This window comes from Setaria italica, chromosome II (genome assembly GCF_000263155.2).
Source record: "Setaria italica strain Yugu1 chromosome II, Setaria_italica_v2.0, whole genome shotgun sequence".
NCBI lineage: Eukaryota > Viridiplantae > Streptophyta > Magnoliopsida > Poales > Poaceae > Setaria > Setaria italica.
The window spans coordinates 20,877,338-20,898,449 of record NC_028451.1 but is presented as its reverse complement, the minus strand read 5'-3'; the positions used below and the strand labels follow the sequence as shown (position 1 = coordinate 20,898,449).

The window sequence follows — 21,112 nt, the reverse complement described above, 5'->3', positions numbered from 1 at the left end:
TTCTTCTTTTCGCAATGGTCGGGACCTGTACAAGCGAGTCCACTTTCTTAGTGACCCGATCAATGAACTCTGTAGCCGGAGGTGGTGTTGATGGACCTTGCATCCTTCCTAGCCTCCTTGAGTAGACGATGAGGTTGTCAGGGAGGACCCTCGCGGGTGGAACGAAGCCCTGGCTGGATGGCTGGGCGCTGCCCTGGTCCCTAGGCGAAGTCAAGTGCGCAGGGACGGCTGGCACAGACTCAACGCCCAGGGGATCGGGTGACGCCAAGCCGAAGGTGGAGGTCGCCGTCTCAGGGATCTGCAAGGACGGCTCCACGTCAGGGGGAGCTAGTCGTGTAGTGGTTGCCGGAGCAGGAGACACAGACTCAGTAGGAGTTGAGATATGATCCGGGGTCGAGTCGGACCCATGGCCCCCAGGTGAATCTTCAGAGGTGCTGAAACAATGTCCATCCCAAGATGCAGCTAGACACACAGGTTGAGCTGTTGTATCGGCAAGGTGGCCCTGAGGCAAAAAACGATTGCTGGCTTGCTCCGTTCCTTGATTAAGAGGTGGGCGAACCGGATCAGCACCGGCCGTTGTGGAGTTAATGCGCTGGTAGGAGCCCGAGGCGCCCGCCGCCGTAGTGACCTCGAGCACAGGGGCCATCACACCCAGCGCGGTATCCAAGGTGACTCCTCGTTCGGAGCTATCGTTGCACCCCGAGGTGGCTGGGCCCAACCGTGCATGCACAGAGACGCGGTGGACCCCTGTCGTCGTGATCGATCCGCCTTCCGTCGCTGCCGCCGTAGGAGAAGCCGCCGTCTGTCTTCGTCAGCGGTGGCGACGGTGGCCTCTGTCGGCTTCAGGAGGGGGTGGGTTGGGTGGGTCCGCCGATGGAGAGCCGTCGAGAACTCTCACCGATATTTGCACGGGATAAGAAAGAGAACGCTGGACGTACTGCTCTCCCAAGCTCGGCACAGCAACTTCAGGAATTTCCATGTTGATCAATGGGGGAATGCGATCTGGATTGGAGCACCAGGCCGTGAGACGGAAAAACTCTCGTTGGGTGGCAGTCACTAGATGGACGTCGTGGAGAAGGCAGCAGTCATTGAGAAGCTGCGTCGCCGTCTCCGCGTCCCATGCGTGCGCCGGTATTCCTCTGAGCTGCACCTCCACGACTGTAGGTAGCAATGCCGCCGAGGACTTCATGATTCGCGACCATCGCATAACATGTAGACGCCCAGGGGGAACTGGGATAGGTCTTCCATCGTTGAGGATTCTTGAAGCCGTGATCTCATCTGGTGAAATCAAGAGGAAACTAGCGTGTCCCAAGGGAAGCAAGGACAGCAGAGTTTCCTCGATCTCGAACCTCTGAGCCACAGTTGGCACAATCGCTCCAGTAAGATCACCTGGGTTGTCCGCGATCACCGAGATGACGAGGGCGCGGCCGGCGAGCTCCTCCTCCCGCCGAGCGATGGCGACCGAGCGACTGACCACACGACGTGGCCAATTGAGGTGGCCGGCGTCAGTGATCGAGCGATCATCATCACTCGAGGCAAAGGAGGGAGAGCCATCCGAGCCGCCGGGGTTGGCAGCAGTGTGCTGGGAAGGCCGGCCACGACCCCTTCCATGCTTGCGAGTATGCCGGCGCCATCTTCCAGCGTCAGCGCTCTCAGCAGTAGCAGCCGGCAGGGCAGCAACATCCAACGGGGCCATGGGAACCTGGGAGGGCGGTGACGGTGTTGAAGACGAGGAGACTTGCCGCCACACCAGCCTGGAACGGGGGTTGGCGGAAGACGATTGCCGTCCAGGACAACTGTAGGAGCGGTGACCAGTATTCCAACACCGAAAGCACCGTGGACTGGATTTATAGGACGCTGCGCGGTGCCGTGGGGAGAAGCAGTTGAAGCACTTGCCGCGAAGGTCGACCGGGACGGGGCGACGAGGATGGCTTGCAAGGCGGCGGGCCTCTTTGCGCATCCGTCGGCTCACCACCGTGTTCAAGCCATCCGCATCTGGGCCAGAAAGCAGGGGCGGCGGGCGGGCGTCAGCCGGACGCAACACGATCCTAGGGGAGGTGCCGCGAGGGGGGCACGCCGAGGGAGGAGAGGGAGAGTCCGTCCGTGGCACGGAGAACGCTGCCAGGAGCACCTCCTTGAAAGATAGGGGAGAGGCACTGCTGCCAGACTTCCCAGAAGGGGGAGAGTCGCGGCACCAACGCTGAACCTTGCTGCGCCCAGTTGCTGTCGCGGGGAGAGGTCTTGACGCCGGTAGAGAGGAGGGGGAGGTGGCCGTCGAGCTCGGGGTGAGCGACGACGTGGGGCTGGTGGGGTTGGCTGTGGCGTCAAGGTTGGTGGAGGGAAGGGGAGGGGGCGAGGGAGACGAAAGGGTAGTCATCTCTCCGTCTGAGAAATTTCCTATTTTTACTGCTATGGTGATGGAAACTACAAACAGGATTCCTACATTTGTGTTAACTGTTAACCCAAAGTATGGGAATGTATGTATATAGCAAAGTACAGGAAAGTTTTCATTTGCACAAAGTATGTATCTATTTTCAAATCATAAAATAGTCACCCAGTCTTTTATAATATCTTCATCCAGTGCATTTGTTTCAAGCTAGCCATCTGTCTGCACCAATTAGTGCCCTATCAACACCACTTGCACATAACACGAGAAAATAAAAGCAAATAAATGAAAAATAGGGGGGATTATTTCTCCTTTCCATATGCACAAGGTCTTAACTCCACTAGAGAGGAACATGCCAACATGATAGACACATAACATCCTTTCTACTCAGAACCTTATACTAGAGAGGAAATTTAGGGGAAGGTGAGAAAAACTCCCTGCAATACTCAGAGACATAGTTCATGATCCTCCATATCACATAACTCAGGTTTCAAGCACCGCAAATACAAAAAAATCCATTGTTAGTACATACCCTTGGGGGATCAGTTGCACTTGCTATCGACATCATATACAGAAGAGTACTGTTGATATACAGCTAGTGCCATCACTAAGACACTAAGGATTTCAAGTTGCGACAGAAAAGTGTAACAATTTTAGGTAACTGAGTGAGGTAATGGTTGATGAACAAAAATATTTGCCTCACCTCAATGTCAAAACAGAATGGTTCTTTACCAAAGTTTACAGTCAACCTGTAACAACAATAAAGATTTTTTAGTCTGGAGCAAGTTGTAGTATATTCTGATCAAACTCAATAAGATGGAGAACAAGTCAAAATGCCAAGGGGTTACCTCGAGTGTGGATTCCCTTTTACTACTTTCTGTCCATACTTGCGCCATCGATAACCATCATCTAAAGATCAACCTGACTAGCTGTTTGCACAATTATCCTTTGAGCTGGAGTCGGCACATGTCTGCCCAATAAAATTAGCAATTATATACTGAAGCTTGAGAAAAAAGAAAAAAATGTCTAACTACCTTCTGTTTGCATTTGCATGACCAGCATCTCCCACTTCCTCACTATCACTTGAGCCCGACAATTGTTCATCTCCTTCTCTCCTCCTTGACACTGATGGCGCAAGCATGAAGGACTCGGGCAAATTGCCTAATTAATTACCATTTCAACAAACTATTACTACATGAGAAATTTGCTCTAACCGTCCTTGGGGGAAACCAAACCAGGAAGCAAGCAGGTGCACTGGGCAAGGAGGGATCGGGGGGAGGAGGAGAGGAGAGGAGGTGCCGGTAGTACCCGGGGTCGCGGTTGCAAATGTCGTAGATCTCCATGTTCTTCGCCCAGTCTGGACCGATCAAAACATCGCTGGTGGCCCGGTCCACCATGGAGCCTGCCATGGGTGGTGAGGCCGGGCGGCCCTGGCTGGCTGGCTTCGAAGGTGGCCGGCTCCCCGATGTGGCCGGATCGGAGCGTGGGGGGAAGGGGGAGGCCGCCTCGGACCCGCGCCCAACCCCACCTTGCCTCCTGCCCTGGATCCACGGATCCACCCTCCACACCTCCGGATAAGCGCGGTGACCAGAAGTGGGGGGGGGGTAGGTGCGGTTGCCGGAGGTAGCGAGCGAGGCGCGACCACCGGAGGTTGGGAGGGCGCGACGGACAGAAGGCGCGACCGCCGGAGGTAGGGAGGGGGTGGATTCGAGATGGAGGAGCAGCAACTGGATCTGAGCAGAGGAGGGAGAGAAGATAGGTGGTGGTGCGGGAGCGGAAGGGGGCGGCAGAGAGGACGAGGAGGGGGAGGTGGCTTGGGGCCGACGGAGGAGGAGGGTCAATCTGCGGGTGGTGGTTGTGGCGGTAGGGGTTGTGGGCGGTGGTGGCTAGGGCAGGGGGCAGCGCAGGAGAGGGGAGGAGAGGAGTGGGAATGAGTTAGGGTTTGGGGGAGCTAGTAGCCCAGTGGTAAGGCATGGGTGGCCTGTGTCCAAGGTCATGGGTTCGATTCCCTTAACCATCATAATTTTTTTGCCCTTTTCACGTGGCCACACAGGGGAGGTAGCAAGCCGAGCGATAGTTGGGCCGTGCAGAGCTGGCGTTGCACTGCTGGGTCGAGCGAGAATGGTGCATGGGAGGAAGCAGGCCGAACGAGAGCTGGGCCAAGCGGAGCTAGTGTCGCGCTGCTGGGCCGAGTGAGAGCTGTTAAGTAGAAACAATACAATAATCTGGCACAAATGTTGAAGTGGTGTGGTGGTGATGCTTATTTTTGTGAGACTAAAGATCCAAGTTTGATTCCCCATTGTGCCATATTTTTTCAGTTTTTAATTTTAAATGATTGGACCAAATATGTATAAGGAAATCTGCCAGAAAAAAAATCATAAACACAATCATGGCATGGTGGTAAGGCACACTCATTTTTAGCGCTAGGTCACCGGTTCGAATTGTCCTCACCCCCACTTTTTTGGATTAATTATCTTATGCATGCCACGCAAGCATTATACAAAATTGAGAAAATACCAACAATTACCACAAGTGATGGTGTGGTGCAGTGGTAAGGCATTGGAGTGTGGTCTGGTTCCATGGAGTGGCCTCATCACAGTTGGATATTATGTAGTACGTCATCCGAGTTCTGCCTCCCAAGCAATATGAATAGGTAAGTGCATCATAATATCAAAAAATGCTGGAGGGAATATCATCTCAAGCCTACAAAGGGTCTCTGCAATCAATTTGGTAAGTTCTTTCATCCCTGTTTCCTCAAGCTTCTTTGAACATACCAAACTAAAAAACCTGCTGAGCTCGATCAATGGGATCACTACTTGCTCAAGCAATATTTGGAGCACCACCAAGAGTAAAAGTTTTTGTAATATAACATGTTAGTCATGAATGTTAAGTCCAGCGACCTTAAAACCATTGACATCAACACATCTCTTGATATTTCAGGCACAAGCATCAGGCATCTTAACACCTTGAAGAAAATTGCACATAATTTCCTTCTGATCATCACCTAACTTGTAAAACGCTGGTGGCAAAGTGTATGTTCCTTTATCGTCGAACGATAGATGTTGATCCAGCCTTATACCCAATTCTTGCATATCGAGTCTAGCCTTCTCACCGTCCTTACTTTTACCAGCCAAATCAAGCAGAGTCCCTAGCAAGCTCTCACATATATTCTTCTCAATATGCATCACATCGAGATTATGGCGTATAAGCAAAGAATCCCAGTAAGGAAGGTCAAAGAAAATACTCTTCTTCCTCCTATTGTGCCATCTATTATCTTTATCGCGCTGCTTCCTCTTCCTCGAAGTAGTCGCTCCAAAAGTGACTTGCTCGAAAGTCTTGTACTGGTCCACTACTTCTGCACCACTCAGAGGCACTAGAGCCACCCTCATTTCTACCTTATTATTGAAGCTCAACTTGTTCCTCCACCACCTGTGGTCCGTAGGCAAGAAACGATGATGGCCCATGTAGCAATGCTTTGAACCATATTTTAGCCACAAGTAATCGGTATCCTTGTGACAATAAGGACAAGCAAACCTTCCTTTTGTGCTCCAACCAGACAACATCACATATGCAGGAAAATCATTAATTGTTCAAAGTAGCATTGCACATAGAGTAAAATTTTCCTTTTTTCCCGCATCCCAAGTATCAACTCCATTGTCCCATAGCTCTTTAAGCTCATCGATCAGAGGCTGCAAATATACATCAATGTTAATTCCTGGAGATTTAGGCTCAGGAATTAGCATCGACATCATCCAATAGGATTGTTTGAAGCACAACCAAGGAGGCAGGTTATAAGGAATCAGGATCACTGGCCATGTAGTGTAAGTCACATTCAACATCCCAAATGGATTGAAGCCATCCAATGCAAGTTCCAGCCTAACATTATGTGGCAAATGCAGTATACTTGGCATCTACGTGCCTCCATGCCTTTGAGTTTGCTGGGTGTCGCACTGTACCATCTTCAACCAATTCTTCCTTGTGCCAACGCATATGCGCCGATGTGGTCTTGTTCATATATAATCTCTGCAGTCGAGGAATAAGTGGAAAATACCTCAGTATCTTACGAGGTAAGAGTTTCTTATTTACTCCATCAGTGCCGTCACCACCACACTCTAAATATGTATCTTTCCACCTACTCTCCCCACATTTTGGACATGCATTCAGCTTCTCGTACTCTTCTCCATGGAATAACACATAGTCATTAACACAAGCATGAATCTTTTGGTAGTCCAGTCCAAGGTCTCGAACTACCTTTCGAACTTTGTCCAGGGTATCTGGGACACAATGGTCCTTGGGGAGCACATGGCAGAATAATAACAGTACTTACTCTAGAGCATTGTTGCTAATACCGAACATGCACTTAATCTGATATAGCCTCACAATAAAAGATATTTGGGTAGCCTTCTCGCAACCTGGGTACAGTTCTTTCCTAGCTTCTTCCATTAACTTGAAAAATTTTCTTGCTAACTCATTTGGCTCCTGATCACCTCTAATTTCACCATGACTAACTAGCGATGAAAGCAGTTTAGTGGATGAGATGCCATCATCATGATCACCTTCTTCACCTTCATAAACGTCCCGATCATCATCGTTCATAACAACATGTTTAGCAGATCTGCCAGTATGATGCTGTTTTATGTAATGCGGATCGAGCCCTCTAGTATTCAAGTGCAACTCAACAACTTCTTTATTTTGATATGCCATGCGACGACATCGTCTACATGAACAGGGCGCAGTCTAACCTGGTAAGGGGCCAGCATCAAAGGTATCTTCAATGAATTTAGCAACTTCGTTTTGCCCCGTAGCATCTATATGTGACAATTCCATCCAACTACGATCCTCATGTTCATGTGCCATATTGCAAAAAATCCAACTAATATTTTAAGCACAAGCTTGTAGTATACTACTATACAAATCCTGAATAACCTCCTGAATAACCTGCAAAAAATATAGGTTCCTCCATCGGTAGTATTACTATCAACTAGTATTATAAAAACTGAATGAATATATGTACTAATAATTGAATAACTCAAGTTTTTCAGCATGCACAATAATTAATTAATTAATTAATTGCGATAGGTCTGGATCGATTTTATACCTTGCATTGAGAGGATGGAATCGGACAACACTCGTGTCATCCCGCACGTTGAGAGATCGTAGAGGACTAACAAGGGGACCCTTCAATTCCTTGGCAATCGACAACTCGCAAGCTAGCTAGGGATCGGGAGACGACGTACGACAGGCGATGACCGCGCGACGAAGGGGAGGAGTCGTGCGAAGAAGGAGGGGAGGCGACAAGAACGTGGAGGACTAACAAGGGGACTCTTCCTTGGCACTCGGCAACTCACGCGCTAGGGAAGACGACGGTAGGCGGCGGTCGCGCGGCAGCATCACGCGAGGAGAAGTGGAGGAGATGAGTCATGCAAAGAAGGAGGGTAGGCGACGCTAGGATGACATAGACCAGGATTAGGCCTCTCAGCTCGTGAAAAAAAGGCCTGCCATATGTGTGGGCCAAAATAAAGGCCCACGAACATAACCAAGCTAGCGGCACCCACAAACTCATCTATTGCAACCATGCATTCTCCTATATTGCAATGACTATATATTATTGCAATAGCACCTCCTGTATAGCAACGGTTTCAATATTTGTTGCTATAACCAAGATTTCTTTTGCAACAATACTATTTTCGTTGCTATATCTAATACTAGTTGCAATGATTCATATTAGCATTGCAATATCTAAGACTCATTTGCAACATTGTATATTTTCATTGCAATAACCAAGATTTCTTTTGCAACCACACTATTTCGTTGTAATAACCAAGATATCTTTTGCAACAACACCGAGTTCGTTGCTATATCTAAGACTCTTTTGCAACGCACGATAGTACTTATCACAACGTGTTATAATCGTTGCAATATGGACAACTAATTGCCACCACTATAAAATAGCGTGGCAATACGTCGCTGCAATTGCAACCAACAAATATTCGTTGCGATATAGCGTACCTATTGCAACGACTAAGTTGTTGTCGCAACGCTACACACATGGTGGTAATATGACACCCCTATTGCAACTAAAATGGACTATTGTCGTAATAACCTCTATGTATTGCAACAAAAGTCACATGTTGCAAAAAAAAATTGGTTGCATTAGTGACAAAACCTCGTAGTGACATGTTTTAGGAAGAAAAAATTAATGGACCTACAAAACCACTTGATTTAGAGGAGAATCTAACATGGAATGGCACGTTAAAAATACATTCTAAATTTTTATTAAGATGGATTTAAAAAAACTTTTTACTAAGATGTATTCCCTCTATCCCAAATTACTATTTATTTTAACTTTTCTATTTGTTATGAACCTATAATGTATGTATGTATGTATGTATGTATGTATGTATGTATGTATGTATGTATGTATGTATGTATGTTTGTCTACGTACATAGCAAAAGTTATGTATTTAGAAAAGTTAAAATAATTAGTAATTTGGGAAGGAAGATATGCAGATAGTAAATGGATGGAAATATTTATACATGGACAGAGAAGTTCCATTGTGCTTGGCTCGAATTCGACCTCTCGCACGAGTGGAAGAAAAAAGAACATGAGTCTGTGTATTAAGATCTACTCCTATGTATATAGACAAGGACAAGTACTCCGTTGGTCCAAATCATAACCTACCTACCCTTGCACGTGGCTAAGGGGGTGTTGGTTCCATGGACTAAAATCTAATTCGTGTCACATCGAATATTCGGATGCTAATTATGAAGATTAAACATGAGCTAATTATAAAAATAATTACACAGATGGAGGCTAATTCACGAGATGAATCTCTTAAGCCTAATTAATCAATCATTAGCAAATGGTTACTGTAGGATCACATTGTCAAATCATGAACTAATTAGGTTTTATAAATTCGTCTCGCAAATTAGTCTCCATCTATACAGTTGGTTAGATCAAAGAATTTTAGGACATCTTAAAAAACCAAACACACCCCTAAATGACATCCCCGACAACGATGGAGGACGTACGGGATCTCTGCAAATAAAAAAAATCTACAATTCCGCCGGTTAATAATTAAAATCGTCAGGAGACATGCATGAAATTAAATGTCGACGAAGAGAGTAACTTGATCTCTCCGATCCCTCGTACTCAAACGCCTGGTCAAAACAAGCACCGGGAATCCTAGTCAGACGGCCACTTTTGACCACGTTGTCTCTGGACTCGCTCACTCGAACTTGTGAGCACGAGGACCCCCAATTGTTTCTTCTTCGCTGACTGCAGGTTACCAGGTAGCTTCCTGCCGTGGAAACTTTTAACAAGCCGTGCATGTTTATAAGTGGAACTATAACTGCCATAATATGTATTAATTTTTTTCCTTGGATGTTCAAGTGATCAGGGATACGGTTTTGTATTTACCAGACAAGCAGCTTTGCCTTTTACTTTCCCCTCACATGGCTTGCGGCGTTTGGTTGTAATCCAAATATACTTGTCTACAGTAAATCAGCATGAAACTAGTGGAATCTTTGGAGTAAATATAAGCTGTAAGCCACAAGTATAGTGTTTGCCCTTGGCCCTTGCGCATTAAGGGACCACATGTTTGATGTCTTATGTGTTTAGCTAATGCAGCTATTTATTAGTAGAATGCCATGTGTATATCACTATTTATTAATGTCACATCCTAAACTCCCAGTCATGTAGGTCAGTCATGTAGGTGGTGTTCGTAGGTGTAAGTGTGCATGCATGAACAGTATATTGTGTTTCTTCGTAGTGTTAATGTTATGGAGTACTTAGAGTAGTACCTTTTGCCCTTAAAGTCATTCATAATTCGTATGCAATATATATGTCAGTTGATCTTCAAAGCAGCAATTCGCGGCACCAATAGTATATTGCGCTTCCCCAGGTGATTGACGGTAAGAAGTGGACTCTTTTAGCTTTAATATTTCTTCGCTAGCTTCTTTGACAAATTGAACCAAATCAGGGCAATGCCCCCAAGAGCCGTACTGCATTTCCTTGCTCCACATGTATCAGCTGTCGCGCAAGCTAGGACGCGAGATCATGTCCACGCAAAGTCACGTCAAAATTGTAGATTGCGCACTTGAGCACGCACGAGACCACGGTTTTCTCCTCTCGCGTGCTTTTTTCTTCTTTTTGTTTTGTCGATGTGACTCAACTCGCGCACTCGGCCATGAAAGAACCCACATGCTGCTGCCTGCTGCCAGCTGCGTGCTATATATAGGTAATTTCTCTGTTGCTTTTTTGGATAAAATTTTGACAATAACTACACTACATGTTTTGGTAACAATTTAGTACTGCTAGTCCATCAAAACATGTATTCACTGCTTAGCCATCGTAAAAGGTGCCTAAGTATTAGAACTTCATAGATAATTTAGAGTCACAGCTATCCAATATATTTGCGCTCTCTCTTGTTTGTTCATTTCATAACACAATAGCCATAGATGCTCTATAATCTTATCCAGTTTTGACTTGAGTCATACCATCTCCTCGCACCTCCGTATGTTCAACAACCATTGTTTGGTTAAAATCTTAGCTTGTTGAGTTTTATCATCTCCTTTTGATTTACAGCCCATCTGCCCTGACTTCGTTAAACCAATTTTAGTTTCTTAATTTCAATCTTACCTTGTGCAGTTGGCAGGAAAATATTAAGTTGAAACCCTAGTGCTTGCTGTAACTCTTATTCTGTATCATCTTCTTCGATTTTACTAAGAATCTGGATTATAGATCCTAAACTAGGCTCTTAGTTACTAAAATGGAATAAACAGTGAGCCTACACCTTAGTGATCATGATGCCAAATTTCACCATTTAAGAAAATAAATGTAGTAAACTACCAAAAATGAATATATATCCTATAATGTTCTGTCAAATAATTATTTAAAGTAGAAGTTACATAATTATTTGTCATTGAGTATCAATACATTTTAGCACGGCTTGTTGTTGTGATTCATTAAGAAATTTAACATCTTTAATGATTGCTAAACTATTGAAATCAATATGTTTATTGCTACTAACAAGCATGATGTGGCATGTATCATAGCATCATGTATCATGCATGTATACTTTGATCTTATTTTTCTATATATTTATAATGACATAAGTGAGTACTTTAGAATCAAATAGGGGTACATTACATTATTTTTTCTAAAGCATGTTTAGTTTAGATGAAGATGTAGATGGTAAGCATGCCACATATGTTTAAATTCGGCCGGCAGACCTTCCAGGAGACATCGGCGTCGCTCTCAAATCTTTACAGATGCTAATCCGTAGTTAAGACATGCCAAAAGAGAGATTATGACGCACTGACTTTGGCTTCCCTCATGGATTAGGTGAATGACACTTGACCTTTTGTCAAATGTTTGTTAATTATTTACACTTTCTACGCAGCTAGGTAACTTCCTGTGATTTTGATGTTCAATTTGGCACGTGGTGGTGTCCTAGTGTTTCCTTTTACCTGCTATCGGCGTCGAGTGGACTCCATCTTTCAAATTCCAGCGTAATCAGCATGTATAGCTTTTGTTTCCTTGTTTGACTTATCGTCAATCCGACACCGATCCTAATTAGTTCGCTGTCTCGATCTGCCATCGAGGAATATCTAGCAAAGGGTTAAATAAACAGAAAAAGTGGAGATCTGATGTTGCTAAACCAGATCCCTAACGTCAAAGTTTTCGTTCTGTCGCCATTTTCTATGGAGATGGGCACCGTGCAGAGAAGTGGAACAGGAAATTGTTTGGAAAATTCAGGCCACGATTTTTCCTTTTGATGTGTTCCTGCAGAGAAACGGAGGAAGAAAAAAGACATTCAGGCCTGCCTTGGATCAGCATAGTATGAGAGTAGCAATTGAAAGGAAAATATCTTTCTTCCTACGTTGCAATCATCTGAAGCCTCGCAAGCTTTTACTCGTCAACAGTGGTATTGGCTTCCTAGCGTAGCAAGAATCCTCTCCCGTTTACCCATTTAGCGTAGCAAGAAGCCTCTTACCCCAAGTTTAGAAAGTCATACAAAAAGAGTATACAGCTCAGCGGACTATCCATTTTAGGAGGTCTCCAAATTCCCTCTCCACCTTCCATTTCTGGGGTCTAATAGGGTATGAGCTATTATTGAAGTTGAACATATTTTTATGACTCAAAAAATAGATAGGTTTTGATCTAAGAGTCGTCGCTCGAGTAGCTCTTACTGTGTATAGGCTGCATGACAGTGGGGATGCCACTGAGGCGCTTACCACGGTCAATGCCCGGCAGGGGCAAGAGGACAGCAGCAGTGAATAAAGCAATGCAGGGAGAAACCGGCGGCGTAGAGAGAGAGGGGAGAGAAAGATGAATATAGATGTTTGATATTTATCGTCGGAGAAAAATGAAGATCTTAGGCTACCAGCAATAGCACCGCCCTTTTTATTTTATTGCACTTGAGATGGCCGTGGACGTTAGGATTCAAGTTCACGCATTGGGACGCTAATCACCTCTGCCAACCAACAAACAAAACAGCCTAGCCAACTCTTGTACACCTCACTTAACTGTTGCAATTGCAATCAAACAGTTGCAATTGCAATCCAAACAAGAACAATGCGCACAGAAGCGACTGTACGTGCAGCAAAGAAGCTGCTTCACGCCTTCATCTACAACGAATGGAGTCGAAGCCGGTGAAAGCAACGTCGTCTCTCACTCAGTCCTAACCACCCGGAGATCTCAAGTCCCCAGCCCATCTGCAAACCCAAACAGGCCACCAAAGTCGAGCACACAGCCTGTCAAGCCTCCCGACTCTGGCCCATGAGACAGAGAAAAGAACAAAGGCCCGCCCAATGGCAGCCGGCCGCACAACAAAGCCCGAGCCCGAGACAGGCTTTACATTACATCATTTAAACTTTTGGATAAACATTTGCAATGTCCTCCAGTTATTAGCACTACAAGGAAAAAACACTAGATTTATGGTCGTGAATGGACAGAATTGAGCATCCATTGCCCACGGAAGAACAAGCTCCCGTAGCAGACATACACACAGCTCGCTTATTCATTGCAGGTCAGTAGGTCCCATGCTGCTTCGATCACCTTCAGAAAACATAAGGTCCAAACACCCTTCTGTCGCTGCTTCAGTGATAAAGCTTGTTCAAATCATCTTTGAATTTGGTTTTTATCTGTTCCCTCTTCAGTTTAAGTGCTGCTGTCACTAGCCCAGACTCTGGAGTCCACGGTTCAGGCAGCAACAAGATCTTTGCTGGTATCTCAAATTTCTCAAGCCTAGCCGCTTTTCCAGCCTGCATAGTTTGAGCATATTACCTTACATGAGACTTTTTTTCTAAGATTGTTGAGGTCACCAGCAGTGGAGAAAATAGGTTCTAATGCACCGTTGCAGCAGTAACATAAACCTAACATGAGACCCAGCTTTAGGCTAACCATCAACTATAAAATTGGATGCATAACCACACCTTGCCTGCAACTAACATGTGGTTACAGTATGCTCCAACGCCAGAAAATAATACTCCCAAAGTATGGTTGCTGCTGCTAGTCCTAGTACTAAGGATAAAGTAACCAAAACCTACAGCACCCCTTCAAATGAAAAACTGAGCTTCCGTAAATCAAAAGGAAGTTTTTTTTCCAATCAAGTAGATTTTTTAGTAATACAAGATGCACTCAGTTATGTCTAACCTTTGATAAGGATTGCTGAACCTCCTTAATTGCTTGATCATTTTGGCAAAGCTCTTCAAAGTCTTTATAATTTATCCCTGAATTTTGAGCCCACTTCTCCAAGGCCTGGTGTGCCGGAACAACCAGGGCAACACAATAATTATGAAATGGATCGGCGTAAACCATGATGTTGTCCACATAATTGCTTGTCGATAGAGCTGATTCAACCTGCAGAGAGAGACATACCGTTAATCTCATTTCAAAAAAATATTCACAGGAGACTTTTTTTTTTAACCAAACCTTGCCAAGAGAGACATATTCTCCATGTTGAAGTTTCACTATATCCTTTTTCCTGTCAATAATCTCAATGCACCCATCAGGATGGAACTGACCAATATCACCAGTGTAGAACCAGCGCATGCCCCTCTCATCAACCTGTAGGTCACAAAAAAAAGGAAATCAGGAACGAACTCTACATTTGATGCCTGTAATGTCCTGGAATTCGGGTAGAGAATCTTACCTTGTATACTTCATTCGTTTTTGCTTCATTGTTGTAATAACCTTTCGTTATACTGTACCCACCAACCACAACCTCTCCTCTTGGCATTGGAGAATCAGAAATAGTATAACCACCTTCTTCCCATGAAACAAGCTACATTTGTTTGACCCAAAAAAAATTACAGATGGTTAGAGGCCTGAACATGCTGGTAAAAGAAAGGTCTCAGGAAAAATGGAAGTGTTCAGAGTACTCATTAGGGAATCAACACCAAATGAATATTGCGGGAAGTATTCATTGGGAAAAGTTTGCACATGCCAATTGAGAAAAGTTAAAAGTTATAAGCAGTGCGGCTCATTAGGAGGATCCAGAAACAGGTGCCAAGCAAGACACCACCGGGCAAGCTCTAATCTCATGTCAATTCTTTTTAATGCAGGTTTCGTTTATTATCATCTGACACAAGAATATCAACTATATTTGTTAACTAGTATGACAGTATCCAGTATCCAAAGCAAACCCATAAACGCAAACCTTGACATAGCAGCAAGGAAGTGGTGGACCAACACGGCCCACACTTGTGTCATCCCATTCAGAGAAAGCTGCTCCAGCACAAGTTTCAGTCAATCCATATCCTTGACCTACTGGGACACTGCAGCAACAATCAAGAAGCATGTAAGCACAAAAAAGGAATTACCTTATCTTACCAGCAAAGTTCATGGGAGTATATATGCCAATTTAATCTAGAAAGGTCCACTGGTTAATACTAGTATTCTTCAGCTTGCCAGTGTGAATTGACAAAGTAATTCAGAATTACTCACACAATTAAGAGTAAACTTAAATGAACTATTCCAACTGATAATGAAAGGAGGAACAAATATATGAGCATGTTATAAAAAAGTTGTCATTTGTGTACATTCAATGAGAATGTTGATCAAAAGCTTTTATAAACAAACTATATTGCAAATTCACATTCCAACAATCCCTGTTGGATACATGGAAATGAGTTTAAAGCTGCTACAAACCAAGCTCACTAAAAAACCAAAGTTAAGATTCGCATGTATGTCAACTAGTACAAGATGATGGTCTTAATGAGAATATATGCCCTATGAGTAATAATCACATTATTACATCCATCGAATCAACTGGCAGATAGAAAATTGTAATTCGAGACAAGCTGGGCAGAAGAAATTACCCTAGACATATATTCATAAACCTCTGTGTGTCACTTGATAAAGGTGCACCACCACAAAGAACAAATCTTACACGTCCTCCAAGCATTGCCCGTATCGGTTTAAAAATAAGGTTATCCCATATCATCCTCTCTGGTGCCCAAGATCCAAACCAACTCCCTTCAATTGCTGCTAGATTTCGATTATATGCAAAATCAAACAGTTTTTTTGTCACCCCACCCTTCTCACCAACCTGGAAACAGAAATAGAAATGTTAATTTTCACAGTGGAGTTGATGGCTTACACATGATCACAAGTGATTCATAACATTTCAAGGCTGCTAATTATATTTATACTACAAGTCATTTTGTGAATCTAATTCATAGAAGCATGGTGGTATGTACGGTTTGTGACATTGTAGAACTTGCCTCAAAACCCTACCACATGTTCCAGCCACAAAATGAGAAATGTCACGGAATATTCCTCAAGAGGAAAGTACTCAAAATCTAAACTTTGCTCAAGTTATGTATCATTTTCAAATGAGCATACTTTTGTATCCCAGAGCAAGGGATGAATATACAAAGTAACATTTACACAAAGCCCCAAACAATAGGTGATAATTACAATATACATAAAATATTCTATAAGTCACAAGGCTAATCAACAAAGAATGGCTGGAAATATGAAATTCAGAAAAACAAATCACCTTCTTAAACACTGCATCTCTGATGCGATCCAAAATTGCAGGAACTGAGATCATAAGTGTAGGTTTCAGTACAGAAACATCTCCTTTTGTCCCCTTCTTAATCTTGTTCGATGTATCAGTCATAGTCAGAGCTGTACCATATCCAATAGCAGTACCAGAAGCCAACATGACAGTCTGAACAGACAACATTGTGCATATCGTCAAAGATTTCGATAAGTCTTGCAAAATGCATGTATATGAATTATAAAATATATCACCTCTGCTGCTAGCTCAAAGACATGAGCTAATGGAAGGTAAGCCAGATACACATCGTCCATGCCAAGGTTTGGGACGATTGTCATGACTGCTGCAGTTGTGGCCACCATGTTTCCATGCGTGATCATAACACCCTACGTCAATTTGAACCACAACTAAATTATGAAAGAGAAGCACTGGATAATTCAATAATTTCTGCAATAAAACCCATAGGAAGAAACTAGCTAGTTGATGTGGCATCGCAAAACTCCAGAAAACTATTCTTTTAGATCTTACTTGTAGTCCACTTGCATCTGAGCTTGATAGCTACAGATATCTAATAACTAAAGCCAAAGTGAAAGCTTTGTCCAGTATAGTGTAAGTTTTGCAATGCTCAGCAATCACCATCTATTTGCTGGACCCAAAAAAAAACGCACTGAACATTCAAATGTGTCTGATTTTGTCCCACAGCACTCTTAAGGACCCAGGTCCTGCTACCATGGATTCTGTATCATGGACACTCATGTATAGCCACGCAAATATTAAGACCGAGATTATAACTCATTCTCTGTTTAGATGCGCAAGAGAGAACAAATTTCATGCTTCAGGCGGTCAAATTGATGTGGATAGTACAATGGAAAAGTAGCAGTTTGAACTGATTAACTACATATTAGATGGCAGCATCAAAGCTATGCATCCTTACTAATCTACCACAATAAGGGGAGTATATGAAAATGATATTCCTGCAAGGAAGAAAAGCCATATGAAATGAAAATGTTTCAAGAACAGAATTTTCTACATTTTCTCCTCTATGAACTAAACAGGTGGCCAGGCACAATTGGAAGATATCATTACTCTATGCTAGTTCAGATGTTGACCAAACAGGGCAATTCTCTTTGAATGGCTCATATTTTAGTTTGGATCTCATTCTTGATTCAGCACCAGGCGCCTTTTCTCTTCTTTATGTTCGTGCAAATTACATGATTATGAATGTGTAAGATGCAGTGTCTTTGATCAACAGTCTACCTTGGGAAGACCAGTGCTTCCACTGGTATACATGATAACCGCAGTATCAGAGCTTGAAGGTAACCTTGCATCAATGTGTGATGTTTTGCCCAGTTCCTCTACTTCAGTGAAAGACAATGTTGTCCAATGCTTCATTTGATTCAGTGTCTCGGCCTCGACAGGTTCATCCTCAATATAGATAACATGCCTAAGACTCTTCAATTTAGAGCTGATTGCAGGTAGCTTCTTAAGTTGCTTTGAATCACATATCAGAGTTGAAACCTGTGTCTGAAATTCAACAGAAGAGCATTCAAGATGTAGGACCAAACCAATAACTGCTTGTAAAATTCCTGGACTTCAACACTTCAACACCAAATAATGTTAGGAACTACTCCCTCCGTTACAAATTGTAGGTCGTTCTGGCTGTTCTGGCTTTTCTAGGTTCATAGATATTATTATACATTTAGACATACACTATATCTAGATGCATAATAATATCTATGCACCTAAAAAAGTCAAAACAACCTATAATTTGGAACGGAGGGAGTAGTAAACACATCCATATAGTGCACCAAGAACTTATCAACAGCTAACAAAGATAATCTAGCAAATGAACCACTAAGTTAGGAACAAAGGTAGCTGTGGGATATGAGCATACAGGTTTTTCTAAAGCTGTCAAGTTAAATAAATAGCATAAATATAAATAATTGGATAGTTCTCAACCAGAGAAAGTGCAAGGAAAGATGACAAAAGATACTATATATTATACCTCATTTAGTGAATGCACCAATGCATCCTCACCAAGTGAAGCATAAATTGTTACAGCCGTCAAATTTTGTCGGAAGCATCCCTGAAAAGGAAAAGATAGTACTACAGTCAGAGAGATTTTACAAGTTCTAATGAATGTACTGATACAATGGCATGCATGGCGTGATTACCTGGGCAGCAATGATCCACTCAGCTCTTGTATCAGAGAAGATTGCTGCATGGCTATCTAGATTGTGGCCCATCTTGATAAGTCCAGAAGCAAAATTACATGCACGATTAAATGCTTCTGCATAGGTATCCCATTCATATTCACCAAGATGCAGTTTCTCAAACTTCTTACCATCAGCAGATTCAACAAATTCCCTATTAATTAGCTTCCTTGTGCCAAGACACTTCCGTCGAGAGTATTTTTTGCTGGCCATCTCAAATAGAGCTGCCATCGTGGTGGCACCCTCCCATGGGACTTGAACTAAGGAGGAAAATCTACTGTTTCGCATGGCAAGTCCTGGCTCCCCACCCACATCAGCTTGCACTGCCCTTTTCTTTGTCTTTCTGCTAAACACTGAGGTAAGCAAGAAAGGAATAACTATAGCCAGAAGCACAGCACCAACGACTCCATTCAGACCATAGTCTTTCAAAAATGGTACGTCACTTGTAGCGATTCTTTGTAGAATAGACATGTCTGAATTATTTTCAGTAACTTCTCCCATGGTTTTCGGTTATATCTGGAGCATTGACAGTAACTTGACTAATTCCGCTGCATAAAAGTAAACACAGGTTCATCCGTTTAGCATGTTCTAAATAAGTAACAGCTTTTGATGCACTTGAATTTATACAGAACAACATGAATGCAACATGGATGATGACCCATGATGGGGGACTATGATTGTGTCCTTGTGGGTACCACTAGGCTTCATAATAGAAAGGAAAAAGGTGTCCTTATAACTACCAAAATTAACAAATGTTTGGGAGGTATCAATGTGTTCCACGCAAGCGCGCAGCACAGATCCAGAAATAGCACTTTGTCCAAGCAACGAAGCTTCAAAAGTGTAGTAATAATACAATAAGTTATTGCAGTTTGTAGTTCTAGAATAGATTATCCTGAACCAGCACCTTAGTGATATGACTCTTGACCAATGCAATAGATAGCATTTCTTGATGACAATAGTACTTGTAAGTATTTAGATCGCATTATCTTGGAAAGTACGATGGTTTCTTTCAGGCTCTTTTCCTATGCTTGTAGGTTCTGTTATCTGATTGCATGCATTTGCAGTGCGGCCATTGAAATGTGCCAACTGGCAGGTAGAATCGGTCAATCAGTAGCAGATGTACATGAAGGAAAAGACTGGGCAAAACTATTTTAGAAAATGACAGCTTGCTTTAAAGAGAATCAACAAAGCTGACTAGGATATGGAGAGCATGGAGTCACGAAGCGGCACAGTTCTGACGAGAAGGATAGTTAGCTGTAAAACTAGAGACGCTTTGAATCAATAGATGTAGTTTCCGGCACCTGTTTGCCTAAAATTACTTGGAAAATGCAAGGTAGCTCCAGCCACATGGCCATGGAAATGGAAAAGCCATAAGACCGAACTGGGAATGTTTCAACCATACAGGAGGTCAGAACAGGGACCACTTGAGAACAATACCGCGACAAAAAGAAAAAAAAAACTAGAAAACAAATCAAACCGGATAGGTTGGAGTATCCGATCCCGTAACAGTAGGGAGATTTGGATTCGTGCTTGCTGAGGGGCAAAACCAAAATGAGATTTGGACTTGCGCTCCTCTGGGTCACGGTGAAGAAACAGACTATTCCACGGAACAGGACGAGCGATCTTCCGACTAAGCAAAAGGCAGGGTTTCCTTACCGGGAACGGAAGACGCCAGCCCAGGCAGGGAAGGCGGAAGGATCTCCCACTGCGTGCCACTCCCCTCCGGGAACGCGACGACGAGAGGACGAACAGGGGCGGGTGCTGGGTAAGGGCACCCTGCTCGGATCTGCGAACAGCTTTTGAGATCAACGCAGGAACTACATATGAGGGGAGTTTCGGAAGGAATGAAGGAACGAACGGCACCTGCGTGGGGGATCGCGTCGCTGGCCGGATCTGCGCCCGGCGACGGCGTGAGGAATGGGGGGACAGGGAGAACCTCGGCTTGCGTCGACTGGTGGTGGTGCTCGCGAGGGCGAGTGCGATTCCTTCCCTTTTCCCTTTGCGGGGAGGGGGCTACGTCAAGCGGTCGCCGTGCGTGCCGGCTTCTGGAAGGAAACGGGACGAAACGACTAGGAAGGGGTGCGTGGTCCCCGCCACGCCACGCGGCGGACGCGTGGACTTAAAGGCAGAACCCGTTAACTTCCACCAGACACGTACGGCGCACGGGCACCGGAGCAGCGATGGGCATGTTTGGTACAACGGGGGAGAAGCGCTGCTCATGCATTAAATAAGGAAAATACGCTTAGTACCAATAGAAGCGGTGAGGAGAAACGTGGTTAGGAGAAGCATCGAAAAAAATGTACCGTTTAGCTGCTTCAACTTATTTTGATCCTAAAAATTGTTTCAAACAGGATCAACGGCGGCCCTTCTGACCCTGACCTACAATCAGCGGCATCCGGTGAAAACATGACCTAGGAACGTCGGCGGCATGCCGGCATGGGCCCAGGGAGGGGAGGGATTCGGGTCTGCTTGGGCATCACGACGACAGTTGCCTCCTCCTG

The 21,112-nt window shown here is 44.1% G+C and overlaps 1 protein-coding gene across 1 annotated transcript; it reads right to left on the bottom strand.

Annotated features, from left to right (window-relative positions):
- Positions 1-13,222: 13,222 nt before the first annotated feature.
- LOC101764661 (long chain acyl-CoA synthetase 8) lies at positions 13,223-20,639 on the bottom strand. Its single transcript, XM_004956309.4, has 13 exons — positions 20,475-20,639; positions 20,268-20,397; positions 18,573-19,159; positions 18,404-18,484; positions 17,656-17,922; positions 16,653-16,784; positions 16,396-16,569; positions 15,713-15,942; positions 15,052-15,169; positions 14,545-14,676; positions 14,325-14,459; positions 14,046-14,252; positions 13,223-13,654 (listed from the first exon to the last, which is right to left on the bottom strand). Exons 3-13 carry the CDS (start codon positions 19,110-19,112, stop codon positions 13,490-13,492), a joined length of 2,181 nt encoding a protein of 726 aa, XP_004956366.1. The 5' UTR covers positions 19,113-19,159; positions 20,268-20,397; positions 20,475-20,639; the 3' UTR covers positions 13,223-13,489.
- Positions 20,640-21,112: the final 473 nt, after the last annotated feature.

Coding starts and splice junctions, on each gene's coding strand:
- LOC101764661 (XM_004956309.4), bottom strand. CDS start 19,112: ATGGGAGAAGTTACTGAAAATAATTCAGACATGTCTATTCTACAAAGA. Junction 16,785..17,655: donor GAAGCACTGGTCTTCCCAAG/GTAGACTGTTGA, acceptor AAATTGACGTAG/GGTGTTATGATCACGCATGG. Junction 14,253..14,324: donor AATATGTCTCTCTTGGCAAG/GTTTGGTTAAAA, acceptor CTCTCTCTGCAG/GTTGAATCAGCTCTATCGAC.